We start from the raw sequence: 23,768 nt of genomic DNA, 5'->3' as shown, positions 1-23,768 counted from the left end.
AAGGCAATCAATATGGTTATGAACGGTGGTGATAAATTACGAGTTCTGAAGCCGGAGAAGGAGGTTTTTTGCGTGGGTGTATAAATCAGGTGGTGCTGGCATTCCGTGGGGCCGGTGCACCATAGTAAATCTGCCGGGCTCGGACAGGCACGGGGCTTGCATTAGTGGTTTTGGGGATGTCTGCTAAACTCCTGTTTACCCGGGGTATCAGCCAGCCTCATCTTTGTTATAATTCTGTGTTTGATGGAAGCCCATAAAATATGCCTCTTTGTTCCCCTCCCATGGGTCATGCTCTCTCACAGTCTCCAGAACGGAGTCTGGCAGTTTCCTCTGTGTGTGTGTGTGTATGTGTGTGTGTGAGAGAGGGAGACTGAGAGCGAGAACGCACTTGTGTGCACAAACACGCACGCGTGCCTATGTGGCTGTTTATTCAAGAACATAATTCAGGAAGGGAGCTGCTCCTGTTGACACAGATGAAAGGAAATTTATATCAAGGAGAAATCCTTAGCATCTCCATAGCAGGGGAATATGGGAGCAGACATTTTGCAGAATTCTAGAACACTCTCACTCAGAAGCTGTCCCTAAGTCCCCACTGCTTTGTAGAGGAGTCGCCGGGACTCCAGCCTCCGATTCTCACTCCTTTGGGCTTTTCTGCCAGTAGAGAGGGCTCAGGCCAGCTTGGCGAGATGCACAACTGGGAAGCGAGAGCAGGAGGCTGCCTGAGGGAGGGAAGAGGAGATTTGGATAGACAGATCCATTGTCTGGGACTTTCTGAGGGCTCAGGTGGATCTCCAGGACACAGTTTGAATCCCAGAGCCATTGCCAGCACCTCGGGAAATGGCGGATGCCCCCTCCTCGTCCTTCTCTATTTCCTAAGGGTCGGGGATGTCACAGGGTGGGTCTGAGATCTGGTCAGTCCCGCTCAGGTGCGCTGCCATCAGCCGAGCCGGGAGCATCAGCCGAGCCGGGAGGCGTCCAGTTCAAGCTAACCTGAAGGCATAATGATGCCCTCCTCTTCCCCGCCCCGTGGCCTACAATCTGGCTCTCACGGTGAAGGCGTGGGAAATGGCCACAGTTGTGGCCACGTTTCTGGGAGTGGGCAGACAAGAAATGGAATAGGCCTCAGCGAGTAGCTATAGGGCCTCGGACTCCTCTTTTTAACCAGTGGCCGTTTCGCTGGAACTCATAAATGGACAGTTTCCCTGTCATCCTCACTGGAAGTATTTGGCTCGATAGCAGTCTGTCTCCACAAGTAGAATGGGAGGTCCTCCATGCTCCTCAGGGTCCTCTTGGTGGCTGTCCTGAGTGTGGCCTGCTGGGCGGGGCAGGGTCCTCGTGAATGGGGCGCCCCATCTAACCTCCCCATTCTGCTCCCTGACTCACTGATGTGCATGCCATCCTGCCCCCCCACCCCGGGCCAACCCGCGGCCCCTTCAGCGCTCCCCACTGGGCCGCGGCTTAGCCCTTCCTCCCCGGCCTCTCCTACCTTTCTCCTCCTCATCCCACAGCGAGGGGGACTCAGATGTAGACTCGGAGCTGGAGGACCGCGTCGACGGGGTCAAGTCGTGGTTGTCGAAAAACAAGGGGCCTTCCAAGGCAGCTTCTGATGACGGCAGCTTGAAGAGTTCCAGGTGAGTACATGGCCTCGAGCTGGGAGGGAAAAGCCACCTCATAAGCCAAGGATAAAGGAGCAGTGCCTCGGTCCCAGGGGGCCAGGCCTCTGGTACCAGCCTCTCTTGCCTGGCACATGTACACGGGGCCCGGGCATGCCTCGAGCATGTGGAATGAGCACAGGAGACTCGGGGTCTGTGCACCCTTGTTTTTCCTAGGTAACGGTTTCCTACCAGGCTCAGACCTTTGGTTTGCTGTAGGTTTGACCTCATCCTCATTTATTCATTCAACAAATAGTGGTTGAACCACCAGAAAGTTTGGACCCCAGAATCAAGAAGGGAATGGGGCATAAGGAGTGTCTGGACCCCGTGACCCTCAACAGGACTGTCTCAGGCCAGCTCTGGATCTCTGAAATCTTAACAGGACTAGTAGCAGAAAAGGCACCGGTTCCCCTGACTTGCTTATCACAGCCACATTTCTCTTCCTGTCCCCATTCTCTCCTTCCTCTGATCTTTTCACCATGTCCCCTCCCCACCCCACCCCCAGGCTTCCTGCTCACACCCGTCCACTGAAGGAACTCCTTCCCCTCCTGTCCAGCCAAGTCAGTCTTGTGATCACACAGATAGCTCCCCCTGGAATCCAGCTCCCCAGTCCCCATCCCTCATTTCCCCAGCCAGTATGGCAGCAGGAAGGGTAATCCTCTGTCCCCTGCGCCAGCGCCTCCTGCTGGCTCCCCCGCCTGGCACTTTCTCCCCAACTCAGAGCCATCCTGATCACCACGCCCTCCCAGAGTCAGCAGGCAAGCTGGGTGGACAAGGAATCCCGCCCCCCTCCTCCCACTCCCCTGAGGCCCCTTCCCAAGTCCAGCCCCTCACCACCAGCACCCAGCGGCCCCCTCTAATTGGTTTAATTTATTCAGCCAAACTACATTTCGTTATGGCAGATAATGCCGCCTTCCCCGCCCCACTGCCGTTCACCACTGCGCGGCACAAGGCTCCAGGTAGTTGACAATGAAATAAATTGAACTAAACGTTTTAGAGGGGGAAAAGTGATGAAATAGAACAATGGTCTAATTTACATGACATTCTCCATGAAGCTATTTTCACTGACGCAAATTATTTTGCTTCATTTCCTCCAATGCTCTCACTGCCACTTTGCTGGGGTGCTGCTGGTGGCTCCCTTTGCCTCCTGTCTCCTCCCTCCCCCTGTGTCTTTATTCTCTGGGTTTCATGCAGGCTCCTCTCCCTCTCTCTCTTTCTCTCTCTCCCTCTCTTATTCCATCTGCGCTGCTTCTAATCCACTGCTGGTTCTCTCTTCCCGGCCTCACCTCCCTCCCCTAGAACGGCCCTCAACACCTCTGGCAAAGAGGGCAAGGGGGTGGAGGAGAGGCCGGCCTCGGCACTGAGCTCCCTGAGCTACCGGAAGCGGCTCACCCTGAAGGACTCCATCGGGGGCACCGGGGATGAGGACTCGCTCTTCACCACCCTGAGTGAGAGGGCGGCCTCCCCGGAGAGGCCGCCCCGGAAGACCCGCATGGGCCCCAGGGAGGAGCCAGACGAGTGCGGCTCCATCGTCTCCGAGGCCCTGAGCCGCCCCGGCCGGGGGCTGGAGAAGCGGTGGGGCTCAGACTTCGACCGGGCCTCCACAGTCTCTGCTCCCACCAGCCGGGCCTCCTCGGCCACACGGCGTGGCTCCGGTGAGGACGGGGCCCGCTCATCCATGAGCTTCTCGCTCTCAGGCTCCCCCATCTCCCGGCGCAGCGCCTCCCGGCTGGACACCCTGTCCAGGACCCTCAGTCCTTCTTTGAGCCGCACCTCGGGCCGGGGCCGAGACAGCCCAGATTCCCGCCTGTCCCTGGGCCAGAGCTGCCTGGACGCGTGGGACGACGGAGCCAGTGTGGTCTTGAGCGAGGCCCACTCCCAGTACAGCCATCCGGCGCCGGCCCGCAGTCTTTCGGTGCCACCACGACCACGTGTCTCGGCCTCGGCCACGGATGAGCCCCTTGGTGCTGGCATCCGCCCCGTCAGCCGGCACTCCTACCTGGACCCCGACCTGGAGGCCGCAATCAACGAGGTCTTAAGCTTCAAACCCCGCCCATTCCAGAGGAGCAGCCTGGAGCCCGACTCAGAGGAGGATGACCGGAAGAGCATCCAAAGCGTCCGCAGCGCCCAGCTGGACCTCCCAGAGCGGGCAGCCGGCATCCGCCGCTCGGCCTCCGCTGCTGACGTCTCCCGCTCCCGCAGCAGCCGCAAGGGCCGGAGCCGGAGACGCAGCAGCTCCCGCTCCAGCTCCAGCTCCGAGGACTCCTCGGAGCCCAGGCGGCGGAAGAAGGGGCGCTCGCGCAAGGGCAAGAAGAAATCCAGATCGAGGAGGAAGAGAACGGAGACCGAGTCGGAGTCCTCGTCCAGCTCCAGCGGCTCTACGGTGTCAGGCCACAGCCGCTCCAGCGTGAAGAAGGGCCCTGCTGCCGAAGACGAGGAGGCCGCGGGCCGGCAGTCCCGGCAGTCTCGGAAGGAGGAGAAGAAGCGCAAGAAGGAGGTGGACAGCCTGATGATGCGGTACCTGTACCGGCCCGAGAGCGACTAGCACGGCAGTAGGTGGCAGCTGGCGTGGGGCATGGAGTGTGCCGCTCGGTGTGAACTAACATGCCCCCACCTGGCCCGCCCCCACGGAGGCCTCTGCTTCGGTCCTGTCGGACACGCCTGGCCTCAGGGAGCCTTCTGGCTCCCACCTTGGAGAGTAGGGCCGGTTAGTCATCCTGAGCCCCGTGCCCCCCCAGACTGATCCTGTGGAGGACGGTTGCTTACACTTACTAAGTCCCTGCTGAGGGCCAGGGCCCCCCCTAGATACTCACCACACTGTGTGCACCTAATCCTCGTGCTAACTCCATAACCAAGGCCGGATGAGCCCCACTTTTTACAGGAGAGAAAACCGAGGCTCGAGGAAGTGAAGTCACTTGCCACGGTCACAGGTCACACAGCTGGGAAGTGATGTTGCTGGGATCTGAATGGAGGCTATTCAACTTGCCCTTGACCGCTCCTCCACACAGCCCAGGGCAGAGCACGGGGATGCCAGGTTTGCTGCGCATGCCTGGCAGCACTGATGCCCCAACAGGCTGTTCCCGGGAAAGGGCTCTTGCTTCCCTCCCGGGTGTGAGCTGGTGCACTGGTAGCCGTCATCTATTTTGAGGCCTCTCTGGCTCGGCTTTCCCCTGCCCTGCAAAGCCACCTTCCTCCCTGGCGCACATCTCAAGCCTCAGAGTGCAAGGCTCCCCAGGGCCGCAGCCCCCACAGTACCACACCCTACATCACACCCCGAGGTGCCTGACTCCCTCCCCAGCCCTCCCACCTGAAGCCCACACATGGGCGGCACCTCATCTCAGCACATCTTAAAAAGTAATAATGAATAGAAATTAGCAGCTGCTGACTGACAGACCCCTCCTGGCTCTCCTGCCTCCCCCGGCCTTCTCTCTGTGGGAAGGGAGATCTAGCAGTTAGGCCCTTTATGCCCACACCCCCGTCTCAGAAGAAAGGCGCAAAGACTGACTCACTGGAATCCCATTGTTGCCAGTTTCCCTGGTGGGTGGTGACATTTGGATCACCCTGGTTATGTGAAGCTGTTTTCAGCATGGTACCTCCCAGGGCAAACTTGCTGCTTCCCAGGAGATGTGACCCCAGAGTGCCGCCCCCTGGAGCATGGCCACTGCATGAACTAACACACCTGTCGCACGCCTGTGGGCCTCTCGTGCCATGGGCACCCGGGCAGGTACACTGATTGAGCAGAATTCTCTCCAAAGGGATCAGTTATGTTTTAAGAAATGGACAGGTAGGAGTGAATGTTACCTGCAGTGATTTGGAGATGGGTGATGGGATGGGATTAAGGGGATGGTGCAGAGAGGGCAGAATTTAAACCCAGACCAGGCTCATCGCCATCTCAGACTCCTCAGATCCTGAGCTGCTCTGAAACCAAGCCCCTGGGCTCAGCACAGGCCCTGTCGTTTCCCCCATGTGGCTGATGATTGCAGGGTGCTCTGGGAAGAGCAGGGAGCATCTGGGTTGCACTAGGGAACTATTGTCAGAAAAGACAGGAGTCACGGTATCAAGTCTACTGCCTCACCCTTCCCCTTGGCAGCCCTGCCGAGTGCCTTCCTCCCCCAGCACAGGAAGTCAGTTGGTAGGCCAGGCCCTTCTGGGTACCTCACCCCTGCCTGGAGAGGGAGAGAGACCCAGGCCTAGCTGGGCCATCGCACGCTGCCCAGCATCAGACCCAATGCTCTCAGCCTAACATCACCCTTGATCCTATGACCAGCAAGAACAACAACAACAAAAAAGCCTGTTTCTTACCCCAGCCACCTGCACAGTTCCTCTTGTCCACCAGGAAAGCAGGAGTAGTCCCGAAACCCTACACACCACCACCCAAGAGGATTGGATTCACAGCCGGGAGAGTGGGCCCCAAGCCAGAAGCCAGTTGGCCAATACTGAGCCAGCCAGAGAAGGGCCGGGGAAGGGAGGGTCTGGCTGGGCTCAGTGCGAGCTGTCTTTGGGTAGTTAAACTGCCAAGCATGGGGGCCAGGAGCAGAGCAGTGGCTTAGCTTCCCATCTGGCGACAGGGACCAGCGAGAACTCCGAAGGCAAGCTCATCCGTAGCAAAGGCAAGGGGAGGGGGCTGCCACCCTGGGCTTGCCCAGCAGAAATTAGCTCATACACCAAATTGCTTGTGACAGCGTTGTGCAGGAGACGCTGGCTTGTGGGGAGGAAAGCTTTTTGAACAATTTTGTTAAAGTGTTCACATTGCCAGCCCTGACTCTTGCCCTGGGGAGGGAGCAAGGCGCTGGCTGTTGACTCCACAGCTGTGGCTCCAGAGGCCACAAAGGAGCCTGGCTTGTAGCACGCCCGGCTACCTAGATGCGGAGCAGGGCAGAGGAGCATGGCATTGGCTCCCCTCTCCGGCTACCTCTGCCGCTTGCCCAGCACTCGGATGGAGCCGTGTCAAAACCTGGCTGTCATTTATCCAGGCGTCTGTCTGCTTGGCAATCACAGGAATGTGGGAGTGGGGGCCTCAGCCCAACTCAGGAGAGGTGCGGGAATGGAAAAGAGCTCAGATTGGCCCTACCCGGCAATGCCTGTCGGCATCTGGGTCGCAGTCCTGGCATCTGCCTAGCCCCCCATCTCCCTCCCCCCAAAATAACCCTACTGTTTTTCCACAAAGTCCTTTGCCCAACAGCAGACCTTCGCACTTGGGTGCCCAGAAATTCTGTCCAAAAAATTGAAAATAAAACCAGGCTCCCACTAATTTAGAATTCAAACAACTGAAAAGCTAAAATAACCCCAATTTTTTCTATGTTGCACAGTCATCATTGAGCTTTATAATTTTGTCCCTGAGACACCCTAGAGTCCTTAAGTGCCTTTGGCCCATCAAAGTAAGACTCATTTACGTTCAGTCTAGTTTGTATGAAATGTGTTTTGTGCTATTCTGATTCCTTTAAAAATGGTAATACATTCATGAGAAATATGATAACTATTAACCAAATTGCCCCATTCCTGAACCATTCTGCATAATTGAACATGTATTCTATCAGGCTCTTCCTTCTCCCCAGGGAGACACGGGGTGGGGGGCTATCTTTACATACCCCCTGGGCTCTCACCCAGGAGGGCAGGGAACATTCAGGTTTGGTTGTGTTTTCTCTTCAGGTCACCTCATCTAGCAACAGGGTGGAGTCAGCGAAAGGCTTTGAGGTCTAAGAGTCCAAGTTCAAATTTCCATACTGGCTATGTGACCTTGAGCCAGAACCTTCCTCTCTTTGAACCAGCTTCCTGGTGACATTTCATAGGGTTATCGTGAAGAGTAAGATGGGTGTCCAGAGTGCCCGGGACAGTGTCACACACAGGAAGTACTCCATAGCCAAACCCTTTCCTCCCAACACCGTTGGAAAAGCTAAGAATGTGGGTCTTTCTTGCAGAACCCTGTTTCCTCCTCTTTCGGTTTGGGGATGGAAGAACTTCAAAGGGGCCAGTAAACAAGGTCCCCCATCAGATTCTTAGAGTTGGGGGCAGAGGGATCATGGAATTCCTGTTTATCCTAGGGAAAGCTCTCTAGGATCGGGAGGCAGAGCTGTGTCCCTGGGAGCGCACTGGGCAGAGACTCTGGGTGCAGGGCCCTGGGGAGGGGGGGCGGGGGGAGAGGGGACACAGTCTGGGCTGCATTTTGTTCAGTGTTGAAATTATGGTGCACTTGAACCAGTGAAGGCAGCAGAGGTGGGAGGGGCAAGGGCAGGCGGCTCTAAGGCTTTGGGAAAGAAGGAAAAAAGATAACTGGAGCAAGAGATTTCTGTCCTTGCTCAATGCCATGAGCCTGCCCCATCCAGGGGATAATTATCCTTCCCATCGTGGTGAGAGGAAGCTGGAGGCCCGATGAAAACTCTGTAGGATTGGGTTACGGTACCAAGAAAGGGACAACGATGCCAGCCTGAAGCAGAATTCTAGCCAGTCCCTACATCCTGAGCCTCCTTCCCTTGCGGTGAGTAGATGATGCCACGGTCAAGGGCAGAAATGCTCACAGGCCTTAGGAAAACAATGAAGAGAAAGGATTAAGGTCTGGGAGTATCCAGTGGGGAAAGACCCTTCCTCTCAGAAGGAATCCTGGTTAGGGGTGAGGTTACCGACCCCCAGTCTCCAAGTCAGTGTGGTCCATGGACCACCAGCATCAGAGTCTTCTGGGGAAGAATTGAAAATGCAGAATTCCTCGGTTCCACCCAAAAGCTAACAAATCAAAATTTCTCGGGGGGAAGGACACAGGAGTCTGCTGCCCATTCTTAGGTTGAGACCCACAGCTCTACGGCATTGCTTTCCAGGGAATTTCAGAGCTTTTCGAAATCAAGACAGTGCTCTCCTTTCTCTCTCTACTCTGTGTGTCTTCCGGGGATGTGAGGGACTGGAGTCACCTCTCAATTTGTGGCTTTTGAAGAATGATGTGACGGGGTTGTGGGAGCCTCCCCAGACCCAAAGGCTTTGGTGCTGAAGGTTTAAGGGCATCTTTCCACCATGACCTTGCTCCTCTCTCCCCCGCAGCCCTACCAGCTACTGGAAGTCCCTTGCCCCTGACCGGTCAGATGATGAGCACGACCCTTTGGACAGCACCTCCAGGCCACGATACTCCCATAACTATCTGAGTGACAGCGACACAGAGGCCAGACCGACAGAGACCAACGCATAGCCCAGGGGAGTGGTCTGTACCTCTCGTACCCCCTGGGCCTCTGCTGCCACGGCGCCTCTCCCAGGAAGTGGCAGGGCACAGGTCTCCCCTACCAGACTGCTGACCCGCATGGGAAACACCCGCCCCCCCAGGTCTGGGGGGCTTTCCACGCTGCGGGTGTCTGACATCTCCACATGGAAGAGGTGGGGGGTGGGCAGGGCAGAGAGGAGTTCCTGAAAAGAGAACTTTTTGCTCCTTCTGCCTCCAAAATGCCACATGCTGTGGGCAGTGGCAGGTGGCTTTGGCACTGCATGGAGCCAGCAAGCTGACCTCCATCTCAGCCCCCTGCTCAGGGACGGTGGACACATTGCCTGCTGGGACACTAGGTTGCTGGGTCCACGGGGAGGAGTTGGGGGCAGGAACAGCCATTCCTCCCTACTGCCCCTCCTCCCCACAGCCCCTGGCTTGGGGTGAGGGCTTTCTCTTCTCAGTGCCTGCTGTCTTTTTACTTTTAATTTAAATACCCAACCTCTCCATCACAGCTGCATCCCTGAGAGTGGGAGGGGTCCGTGATGGCAGCTGGAGTTTGCGGGAATGACTAGGGGAATCTCATCTCCATCTTCGTTTCTCCGAGAGCGGTCCTTTCTCTGTGCAGCTGGAGAGACCGGTGAACGGAGCCGGAGCCGGATTCTTCGGTCAGCCTGGGGAGGGGCTCTCAGGTGCTTCTGGGTACGGGTTGAGCCAGCCTGCACGGACAAGGGTGCCTCGGTCCCATCTGGCACTTCCAGGCCCACCCCCTCTGTCTCATCAGTGTTAAGTGCAATGACCTATTTAAGACTAAACCCATTCCACCCACACCAGGTTGGGGCCTATCCGAGCGCTGCTTCCCTGCCGCTCTGTCTTAGTTGCCTGGACCATAGGCCCAGCTGGAGAGGGAAGGCCGCGGGTGGAGGGCTCGTGATCAGAAAAACTGAAGATGGGGGTTTGGGTCAGTAGTGATATGTATTAGACACAAGCCTCCACCGGTGTCCTGAGCCGGAGTCATTTTTCTTCCTCCAGTTGTCCTGTCCCCACACACTTACCCTAGACATGACCACATGTGGCCTGACAGTCCCAGCCCCAACACTAAAGGTCATCCCGCCAATGCCACCAGACTTGGGGGCCCGAGGGCAGTGCCTGGTGCCGCTCTCATCCGCTGTCCCCCGCCGCCCCCGCCCCCCCCTGCAATTGGTTTGTACTCATTGGGCTGTGCTCTCTCTTCCCCGTTTACCTGATGTATGGAAATAAATGTCCTTTTCCTCCTGGCTCTGCCAATTTTCCTGCCTGTTCCTTCAGGCTCAGGTTAAGTCCTGGGTGGTCCCTGGGGAACAGAGTCAGGATTCTGGTGGGGACGGGGGGGAAGCGCCCAGGTCACTGGTCTACTCCCACACCAGATCAGTATACTCAAAGCTTTTTGGAAGGTCATTTGGGGCAGGCAAAGCTAGTAGGATGAGAAGGTTGGTCCAGGAAGACAAACACCGCCTTTTAAGAGCCTGCAAATTGTAATCAGTGAGCCATCCTTGCCACATCCTCTCCTTAGTCTCCACTCAGAAATGTTAAGGTCTCTCTGATTATTTTTTTTTAATATTTTATTTATTTAACAGAGAGAAATCACAACTAGGCAGAGAAGCAGGTAGAGAGAGAGGAGGAAGCAGGCTCCCTGCGGAGCAGAGAGCCCGATGCGGGGCTCGATCCCAGGACCCTGAGATCATGACCTGAGCCGAAGGCAGAGGCTTTAACCCACTGAGCCACCCAGGCGCCCCCAAGGTCTCTCTGATTATTAAATCTCACCAATTACAGAGATTTTTTGTTTGTTTGAGGGATGCAAGTCCTTACTAGAAAAAAGTTTTAGGTTTAATTTTAGTCATTCCAAATAAGACTTCCTGACCAAACATGGCAGAACTCTCTCTGGCCCCCAGCCCCATTGGCCACAGGGCAACTTGAGTAGGCTGGGAGTTCTGGCTTCTCTGCCCTGTTCAGTCTCTGCCCTCATGCCTCCATCGACGCTTGGTCTGCTCACTGACAGCTAAGAGACAGCTCTTGCAAAAGGGCAAAAAACAAATGACTCCTCCTAGTCCTCTACCTTCTGTAATGTGACCAGTTATAATCCCTGCACACACAAAGTTTTTTTTATAACTGGTCAATCAGGCTCCCCTGGTTTGTACAGGAAGGCAGAAAAGGGTATGAGACAGCCCTAACGCCAAGGCTCTGGTGATGTCAGCCACCCAGAAAGGGTCAAGAAAGAGAAGGAGTGAGGAAAGTCCTCCAGAATGACTGGGAGAGGAGTGTAAAATGGGTCCATCTTGAATGAAAGAGTCTTCCTGCCTCCACTGCTCCCCCTCCCCTGGTTGAGTAGAGAAGGTAATAAAAGTAAAGTTCCTTTTTTTCTTTTAACTGTTGTCTCCTCATATTCATCTTTTACTCATGCTTTCAAATAGGTGGGTGCATTTTCTGTTTCTCCCAGGAACTACTGTGACCACATCCCTCCCGTCTGCAGACAAGATTCCAAATCTGTTGATCCACACTGACTCAGGCCTTTGGTTAACCAGAAAGACCATCATCAGTATATACCGATGCCGACAGTAGTCTGGGGCAGAGGGCTTTGCTCAAGTCCGAAAGTTATATTATTCATTGATTCATTCACTCAACACATATGTCATAACTGCTTGCTGTGACCTAGGCCCTATTCTAAGCACTGGGGACCGATGAGTTTCTTTCCTTCGTAAAGTAGATTTTCTAGTGAAGAAGATAGACATACAAAATAGGTACTTACTAATATGTATGTGCAAGCTTTGCATGAGTAGAAAGATGTAAATCATAGCGTTTGTTGTCTAGGGGCTCATGGATTGGGGCAGACCCACTTGGAAATAATTACATGAGACCTAACAGAAGGAGAAAGAAGTTGCTTTGCACATATTATGGGGGGAGTCTGGGAGAGGAGTTTCAGGTGGAGGAGGATGGGAAAGCTTCTAAAAGCTGGTATTTTGAGCTGGGGCTTGAAGAAAGGCTTGTACTTCCACAGGTGTACTGGAAAAAAGGAAGAGCTTAAGCAAAGGCCCTGAGGCAGGGAAAGATGGGTAGTGGTAGGGATCTCCACAGGTTGCCTAAGGAAGCCAGACACAGCCTATCATGACCAACACTTCAAGTTGCAGCAAAGCCCCTTGGCCTGAGGTGCTAGGCTCCAGGCTGGGACAGAGGCCATGCCCTCAGCACCAACTCCCCAGAGAAGTCCGGGAGCAGAGGGCCCTCAAAGCCCAACTTCCTTTTGGGTGTGCCTTCAGAGGTCTATAAGCTCCCACCCTCCCCTGTACACTCATGCCAACTCTGGTCCCTAAGATATAAAGGATTCTCCCAAAACAGGCAGCAGATCTATGCCTGTACCAGGCTCAAAGGTGCCTCGACATTTTCTCCTCTTCAATTTCAGACCCTCAGGACTGCTCTGACTTCTGGATGAGAGGTGAGGACCAAAGCCCAGCGAGGCTCCCCGTGGTACCCAGTCAATGCCCAGAGATGATAGCGGCCCGCAGTGACTCCTGAACTACCTCCTTTTGTCCTGTGTCCCCTTGGCAGATTATCCTAGTTGTCCCCCCACCCATGCCCCGCCCCCATGCCTGGTGGCACAGACACTTAGCGATTTGCTCCTTAATTGTCCCCCAGCTAGGCTGCGCAGATGCCGCTCTTTAATCTCTCCTGATAAATGAATCACGCCGCTCCTTTAATCATATGTTCATATCCAAGCCAATTTGAATCAATTTGGCAGTGAGCGTGTTGCAAGAGATGCCATGACTGCTGCTTTCCCCTCCGGGCCCCAGAGCCAGCCCGTCTGCTGTCCTCATCCTCCACGAAGAGCCCAGAGGGCCCATGGGGGGAAAGGATCTCCTACCTGAATGGTGGGGACTTTTCAAAGTCATTCATTCCTGTCCTCCACGGTGGGCCCTGTGGGACTAGAGGGAGCCGCGTTCCCAAGGGCCTCCCACGTGGGAGGAAGGGGGCTGAATCCACAGCCTGCCTGCCTTGTCACTGAACAAAGGGCCCCACTGTCATCCTTGGGAGAAAGTGCTGCCTTAAATCTAACCATCAGCCTTCTGTTCCCCTTTCATTTCCTCTGAGCTGGTTCTCAAGGAGGTTGAAACTCTTCCTCACCTACATAGCAACACATTCCAGACCAGCCTATGGTCATTTGTCCTTGCCTGCTGCTGCTTCTGGCTGCCACCCCAGCGGTGGGAGTCTGTCTGTCTGGGGTTGGTTCCTGTCCAGCAGACCAGAGGCACCTCCGCGTCCTCTTCGTGTCCTCTCGGTCCCACCCCCCAAGCTCTGCCAGTCCGGGAAGGCGCCCTCCTATTCGCTGGGAGCCGTGTATTAGCATATTCATATCTTATTTGCATGACCGGGACCCCGCCCCCGCCTGAAGGGTCTTCCGGCACCTCCGCACCTCCCGGAGGCCAAGGCCAGGAAGCCGCGGCCAGCATTCAAATGTTCTTAGAGCAGTTGACTGGGGCCGAGCCTATCGGCCTTGTCCTTCAAGGATTCCCTCTGCGTGAGGACCCGTCTCCTCCCTCAGCCCAACATACTGTGTACCCCCTCTTTGAGGGCTCTTGGAGGTCCTTGGTAGAAGCTGGGAATGAAGGGTGCTATTTCCCCCCTGTCATTGTGAAACAAGGATGAGGAGGATGACAAAATCAACAATAATTCCCATTTTGCTGAGCACCTACTTATTATGTTCCCATTTGCTGAGCATTTACTGTGTCTTCTAACCTTTGTCACAACCATGCAGTGTCCTCTCCCTGAGGCTCAAAGAGGGGATGTGTCTCCTAACAGCTTGGTTCCAGCAAGGGGCCAGGTGTCTCCCAGCTCTTCTGGCCTTGTCAGGGGATAAAGGGAGTCGGGAGAATCCCAGGAATCATTATCATGTTCCTCATCTTTAATCACTGTGTGCCTGGTATTCATCAAAGCTTGGCCTAAATAAAGAAACACTTCTTGGCATTTTGGGGGGAAATGTCAACCTTACATTTCTGTTGCTCCTTACAATTTTCAGAGCACCCTCCATACATTATCACATTCTGTGCTTCGTGCATATGGTGCCAACAATATGAGTAACAGCTCCACATGGCCCGGAATGCATATATTAAGCTATATTTCTCTCAGTCTAATTTCATTACAGCATAACGGAAAAATCCAGACCGTTCTCTGGGATTGGATCTGGGAGGAGTGATTTCCAGACCAATAGTCATTTTGGAGTTAACAAGGATGCTAGATTTGTTTAGAAGGAATTTCACCGAGAAATTGAGTCTTTTGTAGTGTAAACCCCAGTGATGGGTCATATACATGAGGGAGATTCCAAAAAAGGATGTGTGCTTTGCAATTGAAGTCAGTGACATAAATCTCCCAGTGGAATACTTAAATGTGCAGATAGAATTTGCTTTAGATATCAAAAGTCAGCAGTGACAGATTTACAAAAACAACAACAACAACAACAAAAAAAAAACCTCAAAAAGGATATTAAGGTTCGACACCATCCAGACAAATTCTATTTGAGGTGGCTTAAGAGTCAAAGAGTTTCCACATTTTAATAAATTTTTATATGTTTTGTGCCACATCTATGATCTGACTAGATTAGGAAAAGAAGCAAATGGATTTCGGGAAAAGAGGACGCTAGGGAATTTGAAAGCAGAGAATCAAAAAAGTAGTTTAAACACACACACACACACACACATTCTGGTATGAGAAGATGCGGCCAATAGCCTTGGAAATATTATGTCTCTGAAAGACAGATCAATGACTGGTAATCAGGCAAATGCAAAATTGTGTGCAGTGAAATAGGCCTTATGGCTCAGATTCAGTCCTGGGGACAGACAGGTGGCAGTGGCAGTAGCAGGTTGGTACCTTTTCTTGAGGGCTGCTTCCTTCCCCTGTAGGAGTACTATCCTCGGGAGAGCAAGGAAGAGTTACCCCAGGGAGTGGCACTGCCCTTGAAGTTTCTAGAAACACAGAACTCTCGGCCAGCCTCTGAAAGCCCTAGAGCTCCTCTGTGGAAGCTGCTCTTTCCGGTACGCCGCATACTGAGCCAACAGGGCAAGACTGAATAACAGAAAATGAGCTTCTGCTCCCAGGAACTGGCAAAATAAGCCTAGAGAACCAACTAGAAAGTGAGGCGGTCTTACAACTCTATGAATGGGTTCTTAAGAGGACATGTGCCTATGACAAAGGTACACGTGAAAACACAAATAAATAGATAAACCCCAGAAGGGGCCTTCAAAATCAGAAACAGGTTGGGCGCCGGGGTGGCTCGGTTGGTTGAGCATCTGCCTTCCACTCAGGTCATGATTCTGGGGGGCCTGAGTTTGAGTCCCACAGAGGGCTCTCTGCTGGAGGAGGAGGGGGACTGTTTCTCTCTTTGCCCCTTCCCCCTGCTCCTGCACGTTCTCTCTCTCAAATAAATAAGTAAAATCTTTTTAAAAATTAGAATAGGTTTATTTGAGGATATGGGTTATAGATGAAGTATCTCTACTTATAAACTTTTCAGATCGTTTTTCTTAAGTCCCTACAGATGTATGTCTGTGCCAAACACCAAAGAAGGCCCTAAATTGTCATATTAGTGTGATTTTAAAGAGTAGCTTCTTTCCCAGCATTTCACAGATAGAAATAGTAGCCGATGGTTGGGGGTGGGGGGAACAAATGTGGCAAAGCTTCTTAGAAACCGCTTAGATCCTTTGCTCCGGGAAAGCCGTTTTCAAAGCAGCAGGCATCTCTTGGCAGGGCTGAGAGTAGAAGCTGGAAGAGGAGCAGATTGGAAGGTGGAACCTGAACAGGGTATTTAGGGGAGAGGAAGGAGGGGGGAGGGAGCATCTAGACGGTTCCCCTCCCCGTGCAGCCTGGAGCGCAGCAGGTGACAGGTTTAGGCAAGGAGACTCACGCCCGCTTGTCGGTGAAGGGACTGGTGCAGTGGGGTGAGGAGAAGCCAGGAGTCCAAAGGTCATTTAGGATATGTGCGTCATGGTTGTATACCTTTTTTTTTTTTTTTTTTTTAAAGATCTCTGCGGGTGGACATGGTTCAGTGGCCGGATATTGTGCCTGGTGGATGGATTTGTGCTTCTCAGACCTGACTCCATCTAAGAAGATTTAGGCCCTGAAGGAAAAACTATTTTTGCTCTTTCAGAAAGTCAAGTGACTAGTGAGTTTTCTGAGAAAATGAGAAGGTAAAGGTATTAGAAAGGGCATGGCAGAAGATCCAGGAGGAGTTAGTCCCCTGGGTGGGGGTGGGGGGGCATGAGCTTCTCCCTCCCCGCCCCCACTCCTTGCTCCCCAGTAGAAATCAGCTACAAATCTCAGCTTGTTGGGAACAGATGGCCTTGGCTGACGAATAAGCCACCGCAGGCTGCTCCACCTGTTCTCAGGCTGGAATAATCAGCTCGAGACAAACATCGGCGCTGAAATAACTCATGGCAGCGGGTGATGCGCGGGCACAGATTCCAAAAATCTTTTAAATAGACCCCCTCCACGTCTCCCCCCTCCCCAGCCCCTGGAGGCCATCAGGGAAAGGTAATGGAGCGGAGAAGACAGATCGAACCCCCCCCCCCCCCCCACTAAAGGGAGCCTGATGCTGAACCGGTGGTGCAGCCGGGTGGAGGTGGGGGTGGGGACCTGGGCGGGGCTGAGTTCTGCGTGGGAGGGGCACGCGGTGGGGGGTGTCATTCACCTGCGCTGGGCAGGAAGTTATCTCGCTAGAGCACGTGGAGAACGTGGGAGTGGTCGGTCCATGTCTGGGACAAACGGGAGGCCATCCAACCAGTCACGGATAGTAGAGAACTTAAAATTCGGGATTCATTTGAATTGTTCATTAAAGGAGTGATATGCAAATGAGACCGAGCTACAGCGACTCTCTCGGCAGCTCAGACAGCTCTGCCAGCGGCCCTTGAGGGTGGGTGCCTGGGTGCCCAGTCTTCTGTGGGTTTGTGTTGCCTCCCCTCACCTCCTTGATGAAGTCAGCTGGGCTAATGTTCCCTGGCAGAGGCAGATGAGCCCGTCGAGGGAGTGACAGCGCGGGGAAGCAGTGGTGACTGGCGGTTGGGGAAGGGAGGGTGCCCTCTGAGATGCGGATTCAGCTCCTGTGGAGTCAGTCAGGAGAGGGTGGGAACTGAGATTGGAGTGAAGCTGACTTCTTGCTCCGGGTGCCTCAGGCAGGTGGCTCCCCTTGGTCCAGCAAGGAAGCCCACGCCCCCACTCCCACCTTCACCCCATCACTCCCCACCCCCGCACCTTGGGGCACAGAGCATGGGAATTCAGAAGCTGTGCTGGCTGGAGAAGAAGCCTGAGAACCCTTGCACGCCCCCCCCCCCATCCCCAGCTTCATCCCTAACTGCCAGGTACCATTTCCCCCAAGTGGTTTCTGCAGCTCTGCTTGTGGCCAGGACCCTCACCTATCATTTAGGGTCCCGTTGTGCTCACAGAGGTGTCATGGTGTCCCCTTTCCTGCTGAATGCCTGGCTGGGTGGTTCTTACCCTGGTGCATATAGAAAACACTCAAGGATGGGGCGCCTGAGTGGCTCAGTCCATTAAGCCTCAGACTCTTGATTTCTGCCCAGATCATGATCTCAGGGTGGAAAGACAGAGCCCCATATTGGGCTCTGCACTGAGCATGGAGCCTTCTTAAGATTCTCTCTCTCCCTCTGTCCCCTCCCCCACCCAGCTCAGACTCTCTCTCCCTCATTCTTTCTCTAAAAGAGAAAGGAAGGAAGGAAAGGAGGGATGGAGGGAGGGAAGGAGGGAGACAGGCTCAAGGAGCTCCCTTTATTATGTTTTGTACACAAGTAAAAAGAATAATATAATGAACTTCTTTGTCTATCAAGCAGTTTCAACAGTTATCAACATTGAGCAAATCTTGCTTCATCTACCCCCCACCCACTTTCCTGTTCCCTTCACTGGGTTATTTTGAAGTAGATTCCAGGTAGGCTGTCCCTTCGTTAGGAAATACTTTAGTGTCTATCCCTCAAAGAAAAGAAAATTACTCTAGGGGTGCCTGGGTGGCTCAGTCGGTTGAGCGGCCAACTCTTGATTTGGACTCTAGTGGTGATCTCAGGGTCCTGGGATCAAGCCCCACGTCATGCTCTGTGCTCTGTGAGGAGTCTGCTTGAGGACTTTCCTTCTCCCCCTCTGCCCCTTCCCTGGCTCACACTTTCTCTTTCCTTAAATAAATTAATTAATTTTTAAAAAAGACTTTAAAAAATGTAATCACAATACTCTTATCACACCTAAATAAATTATCAATAACTTCTTAATGCAAATATCCAATGTTTAGATTTCTCTGATTTTATTTTACATATTAATAATTATACATCTTTAAATATATAATAATTATATGTGTGTGTGTGTGCGTGTGTGTATAACTTTAAAAGTATGTCCAGGGGCGCTTGGGTGGCTCAGTGGGTTAAAGCCTCTGCCTACGGCTCATGTCATGATTCCAGGGTCCTGGGATCGAGCCCCACATTGGGCTCTCTGCTCTGCGGGGAGCCTGCTTCCTCCTCTCTCTCTCTGCCTGCCTCTCTGCCTACTTGTGATCTCATTCTGTCAAATAAATAAATAAAAATCTAAAAAAATTGTTAAAAAAAATTAAAATATGTCCAAATTAGGATCCAAACAACACTGAGGAGCTTTTAAAAAAATACTGTGCTTAAGGGCCTTCTTATTCAGGGATTCCAATTTAACCGGTCTTGAGTGGGTCCCAAGCATCATATTTCTTTGCTCCCTGAGTAGTGTTACTGTGCGGCCAGGGTTGAGAAATGCTCTACCTTTCCCCCCACTCATTTCCTACCAACTCCTCCTTGCCTTGACTTTTAATACCTCAGCCTGCCTCTAGCCAGTCCCCGGGGCAGGGCCTGTGGCGCTCCCATGCCTACCCAGGGGCGTGGAGGGCTGCCCACCTTCTCCAGCCTTCACCTTCAGAGGGGCTCGAACTCTCTGCGGGCACAGGCCTTCTTTTCCTGACAAATTCACATATCATGTATGCCTGTGCCTATCTTTGTCTTCCCTTATTATGCCTGGTGCCGGTTCTTACCTTGCAAGCGTAGCAGATTTGGGGGGGGGGGGGCGTAGAAAATAGCAAAATTCCTGCCTCAGGAAAAAGTGAGAACTTCCTGGGGGCTGTACTCATTTGGCTGCTCATGTGGTTCGACACTACAACGGAACTGAGCAAGGGACATGTCAGGGGTTTGGCAGCAGATGCGAGGGAAACCAGGGACTGAATGGGACTTGAACCCAGAGCACATTTCGGGGCATCTAAGAAACTTCTTCCGGAAGATGTTGGCCCCAGGAGCCTTTTAGAGAATTATGCCCAGGTCCCTAGCTCACAGCCATCTGCCTGCCTTCCTGTGGCTGCTGCTTCTGTTCTTCTCCTACCCTTCCACTCCGCCTGCCTTTTGGACTCATTCCTCCCTCCTGTGTCCCCCACTCCATGCCTCACTGAATGTTGGTGAAACAAATCTAGTCTAAAATAATGAGCAATCAACTACCCTGATGCTTGGGGCAGGCTGGGCAGGGGCTGGGGGGAAGGGGTAGGGAGCCGAATCATTTATAAAGCTTAATAAAGATGCAGATGAGCATGCGGACTAGGAGCCCCAGAGCTGGGCTTATTCATTATTCAAAGTTATGCAAATGCCACTGGGTCCTGCCCATTAGAATCCTGCCTCTGGTCTCTGCATTTCTCCGTGCTTGACAGATTCAGCCCACCTTGTGCCTCCCCTTCGCCCCACCCCACCCCCACTGCCACCCCCAGATGCTTACATTTGCCCTGCCATTAGCCTGCATCCAGAAACCCATTTCAGACCCTACCTCAAGGGTCCTAAAAATCCCAGATCTCCTCTCCAGCCAGAAGTCTTCCCGAGGTTTATGGGGAGGCTCTGGCCTTCAGGAAAGCCTCCATAAGCCCAGATGGAAGGGCTTCTCGCTGTTAAAGATTTCCAAGGAAAGGGGTCTGTAAGAATGCTTAGGTACCTGTGTTAGTGTCTCACTAATCTACTTAGTGGCAGGGATTCCCTGCTGTCTAACCCAGATCCCTCTTGTTGCCCTGGAAGCCCACTATTGAAAGACAATATCTCATAAGCAAATTCTCTTTTTTTTTTAAGATTTTTTTTTTTTAATTTTACAGACAGAGATCACAAGTAGGCAGAGAGGCAGGCAGAGAGAGAAGGAGGGGAAGCAGGCTCCCCGCCGAGCAGAGAACCCGATGTGGGGCTCGATCCCAGGACCCCGGGATCATGACCCGAGCCGAAGGCAGAGACTTTAACCCACTGAGCCACCCAGGCACCCCGCAAATTCTCTTTAATCACCTTTCTGGGAAGTAAAAGTCAAGTATCAAGTCACCCTCGCTTATTGTCTCCAGATTAACTCGTCCTTGTTGCTTCCTGTTACCTTTTTAGACAGTTGGACCTCCTCCTTCCAAGTCATACGCACACTCTTTAACCTCTTAAGCCCGTCCCGGGATACCAGACTCCCGCAAGTACTCGAGCACTACCTACACGTTACCCCCTCTTTTCAGGGCTATAATTACTGACTTGTGCTCCTCAGCCGCCTAGGTCTTAGGACTCCGATTCTTTCCTCTGACTCTGGCCTCTCTGTGCCAGTCTTTCCCTTTCCCTATATCCCTCTCTAGCTTTTCAGTTTGATGAGGCTGAGAGATGAAGAATTGGGTCAGAGTCTCAATGGCATCGATTGCTTCTGCTTTCCCTTCTTTTCTGGACTGGCTTTCTTCCCTCCCCACCCCCCAACCTATTTTTAGCCTGCCTCTGTTTTCCTTAGTCTGGTTGGCAACCATGCCGGCCTCTTTCCCTTCTCTGCCCTTATCTCTCCCCTGCAGCCTGTGCAGACCCTAGCTGCCCTTCCAGAGGTCTCTCATTGCCCACCCGATGCGCTGTGATTTTCCTCCATCTTGAAGATATGTAGGGTCTGCCTGAAAGGGGGTGCCTGGCCGCAGGGGGGAAAGCAGGAGGGAAGCAGGGAGATAATGTTGGTGGGTCTGTTTTAGCAAATGCTTCAGTGGTTCTAAAACCCTCTGGTTGTCTCCCCACCCCCACCCCTGCCTTCTTCAGTGGCATTTCCTCTCCTCTGTCCCTACATCCCCTCTTTGCCTCTAGGACCCCACCCCAGCATCAATAAGAAATGCTCTTGGCCATTCCGGACCAGTTTCCTCTGGCTTTGGGAATGGGCAGCCTCCCTGGAGGTCCTCACCTGCCTTCTTGGCCTGCATATTACCAGTTTCTTTTCCAGTTCCTTTTAGTCTCCACTCCTCGCCCTGACCTCATCGCTCCCACACCCACACACCCCTTCCCACCCCCATCCGCCCCCGCCGCACCCCTCCCCGGCATTCGGGTTTCTAGGACACACCAGTTTGGGCAGGGCTTGTGTCAGCATCCCCCACTTGTCCTTTCTCAGCCTCTTCTAGACATTGGTCCCCTCCTTTACTGTCACCAGCAAGCTGAATAAGACTGGATATTTTGGAAGGGGAGCTGCAGCTGGCTGGGGGAGGAGGGCCTTACTGGGAGAAGCAGAGGAAGAGGGAACTACGGGCAGGAAGCCGGTGAATGAGAGGGAGAGGTTCCCAACACCCTTTCTCCCCAATTTTGCCAACCTGAAAGATGGCACACTCCTCCGATGATCTCTGTACCCCATTTTTCTCCTCTCTCGGCAATAACACAATACCTCGCTTTACCGCTGACCACGTTCTCCTACACATATCCTGATCTCCTCATGGTGTGCTCCCTCTCTTCCAGGGTTGCTCCAATGCCCATCCCCAGAGTGTCCCCCCCAGACGATCATCACCCCATCACCCCGATCACCACTGTGGCAGAGGGCAGCCCTCCCCCCACCATCCTTTGTCTTCCCTGCCCTGCTCTTATTCCCAACATACTTGTCACCTTCCACATTAGGATATCATTTACTCATACATATTGTTTATATGTCTTCTCACTGGACTGGGTGAACACCACGAGAACAAAATCTTGTTCACAGGTACATCCACAATGCTTAGTCCCCAGCACATTGCGGAATTTCAGTAAATATTTGTGGATGGGATAAATGATCTCATTCAATCCCCACACACTCTTATAAAGTTAGTCCGTATTATTATTCCCATTTTTTTATGGTGGTAAAACATACAAAACATGAAATGTATCATTTTAATCATTTTTAAGTGTAACAGTTCCATGATATTAAGTACACACTCTCTCTCTCTCTCTCTCTCTCTCTTTTAAAGATTTATTTATTTATTATTGGGGGAGTACAGAGAGCAGGGGAGAGTCTTTTTTTTTTTTTTTTTAAGATTTTATTTATTATTTATTTGACACAGGAGGGGGTAGTAGGCTCCCTTTTGAGCAGAGAGCCCCATGTGGGGCTGGATCCCAGGAACTAGGGACCATGACCTGAGCTGAAGCCAGAGGCTTAGCCCCCTGAGCCACTCAGGTGCCCCAAGGGAGAGAGAGTCTTAAGCAGACTCCCCACTGGACATGAGCCAGACTCCAGAGATCATCTCATGACCCTGAGATCACAACCTGAGCCTAAACCAAGTCAGATGCCTAACTGACTCGACCATCCGGGCACCCCTAAGTACCCTCCCTTAGGGTAGTAAGTACCCTCAAACCACGTTTGCGATGTGGTTAAAACATGGTATTGTGAGAAGCGCCTGGGTGGCTCAGTCATTAACGGCTCAGGTCATGATCCCAGGGTCCTGGGATGGAGCCCCACATCAGACTCCCTGCTCCATGGGAAGTCTGCTTCTCCCTCTCCCACTCCCCCTGCTTGTGTTCCCTCTCTCACTGTGTCTCTCTTTGTCAAATAAATAAATAAAGTCTTTTTTAAAATTATTTTTTAAAAATGGTGTGAAACTGATGTGGGAAACAAAGGCAGAAGAAAAATTATTACATTTCCTTACTATCTACAGGCCATTCACAAGTCCTTGAAACAGGCGCAGGGACATTCCTCTAGGGCCTCAGCTGCCCTAGATGTTAATACCTTGCTAAAGGCAAAAGGCAATCCTAGCCCAACCCTCCAGGATCCTGCAAGTCTTCTCTAACATATAAAAATTCCTTTGGAAACCTCCTTTATCTCTACCCACCCCACCCCAAGATACATGTTGGCAATCATCCCCCAAGCATAGGAACCACCAATATACATCTGAAGGGTCTCATGACTGAGGGTTTACTAAACAGTAATAAATGACCTTTTCCCAACAAGAGCTAGACCCCTCAAGATCCAGGAAACTGGGGCGCCTGGGTGGCTCAGTGGGGTAAGCCTCTGCCTTCAGCTCAGGTCATGATCCCAGGGTCCTGGGATCAAGCTCCGAATCAGGCTCTCTGCTCAGTGGGGACCCTGCTCCCCTGCCTCTCTCTGCCTGCCTCTCTGCCTACTTGTCAAATAAATAAATAAAATCTTTAAAAAAAAAAAATCCAGGATACCTTGTTTCCAACATACCTGGGAGGCTTACGCCGTCCCTAACCCCTTCCCAACTTGAAAGTATATAATCCGCCAATCCGCCAGTCCTCACGACCCCAGCACAGCTCTCTACCCACGGGTCCTGTCCCCATGCTTTAATAAAACCACCTATTGGCACCAAACACGTCTCAAGAATTGTATCTTGGCCGTCAGTTTGGAACCCTAACCTCTTTCCCACATCATCCTAACCATCACCACCATCCATCTGCCGAACGTCTTCATCTTCCCAAACTGAAACCCTGTGTCCATTAAACACTGACGTCTCCTGCGCCCCCTCTCCCCAGCCCCTGCAGTCCACCTCCCGTCCTTCTGCATCTGATTGCTGTCAGTGGAACCCTCCAGGGTCTGTCCTTTTGTGTCTGGCTTATTTCACTTGGCGGCATGTCTGCAAGACTCATCCACATTGTGGCACATTATTCCGACTTTACAGATGTGATTAGTCCCATTTT

At 52.7% G+C, this 23,768-nt stretch overlaps 2 protein-coding genes across 21 annotated transcripts in view; both read left to right on the top strand.

The window, feature by feature from the left end:
* The window catches only part of MYO18A (myosin XVIIIA), a 94,667-nt gene extending 84,186 nt beyond the window's left edge, over positions 1–10,481 (top strand). For 8 of the 20 annotated variants that reach the window (XM_045984514.1, XM_045984513.1, XM_045984515.1 and 5 more), the window contains 2 exons: positions 1,509–1,631; positions 8,679–10,481. In XM_045984514.1, coding sequence (XP_045840470.1) covers positions 1,509–1,631; positions 8,679–8,823 — 268 coding nt within the window. In that variant the 3' untranslated portion in view covers positions 8,824–10,481. The remainder of the gene's footprint in view (positions 1–1,508; positions 1,632–8,678) is intronic. The other 12 variants (XM_045984528.1, XM_045984526.1, XM_045984525.1 and 9 more) reach the window with 4 other exon arrangements.
* LOC123929175 (lisH domain-containing protein C1711.05-like) lies at positions 1,650–8,665 on the top strand. The gene has a single exon (XM_045984537.1). It carries the CDS (start codon positions 3,145–3,147, stop codon positions 4,195–4,197), a length of 1,053 nt encoding a protein of 350 aa, XP_045840493.1. The 5' UTR covers positions 1,650–3,144; the 3' UTR covers positions 4,198–8,665.
* Positions 10,482–23,768: the final 13,287 nt, after the last annotated feature.

This window comes from Meles meles, chromosome 18 (assembly GCF_922984935.1).
Source record: "Meles meles chromosome 18, mMelMel3.1 paternal haplotype, whole genome shotgun sequence".
NCBI classification, from domain to species: domain Eukaryota; kingdom Metazoa; phylum Chordata; class Mammalia; order Carnivora; family Mustelidae; genus Meles; species Meles meles.
This window is presented reverse-complemented; position numbering and strand designations above follow the sequence as displayed.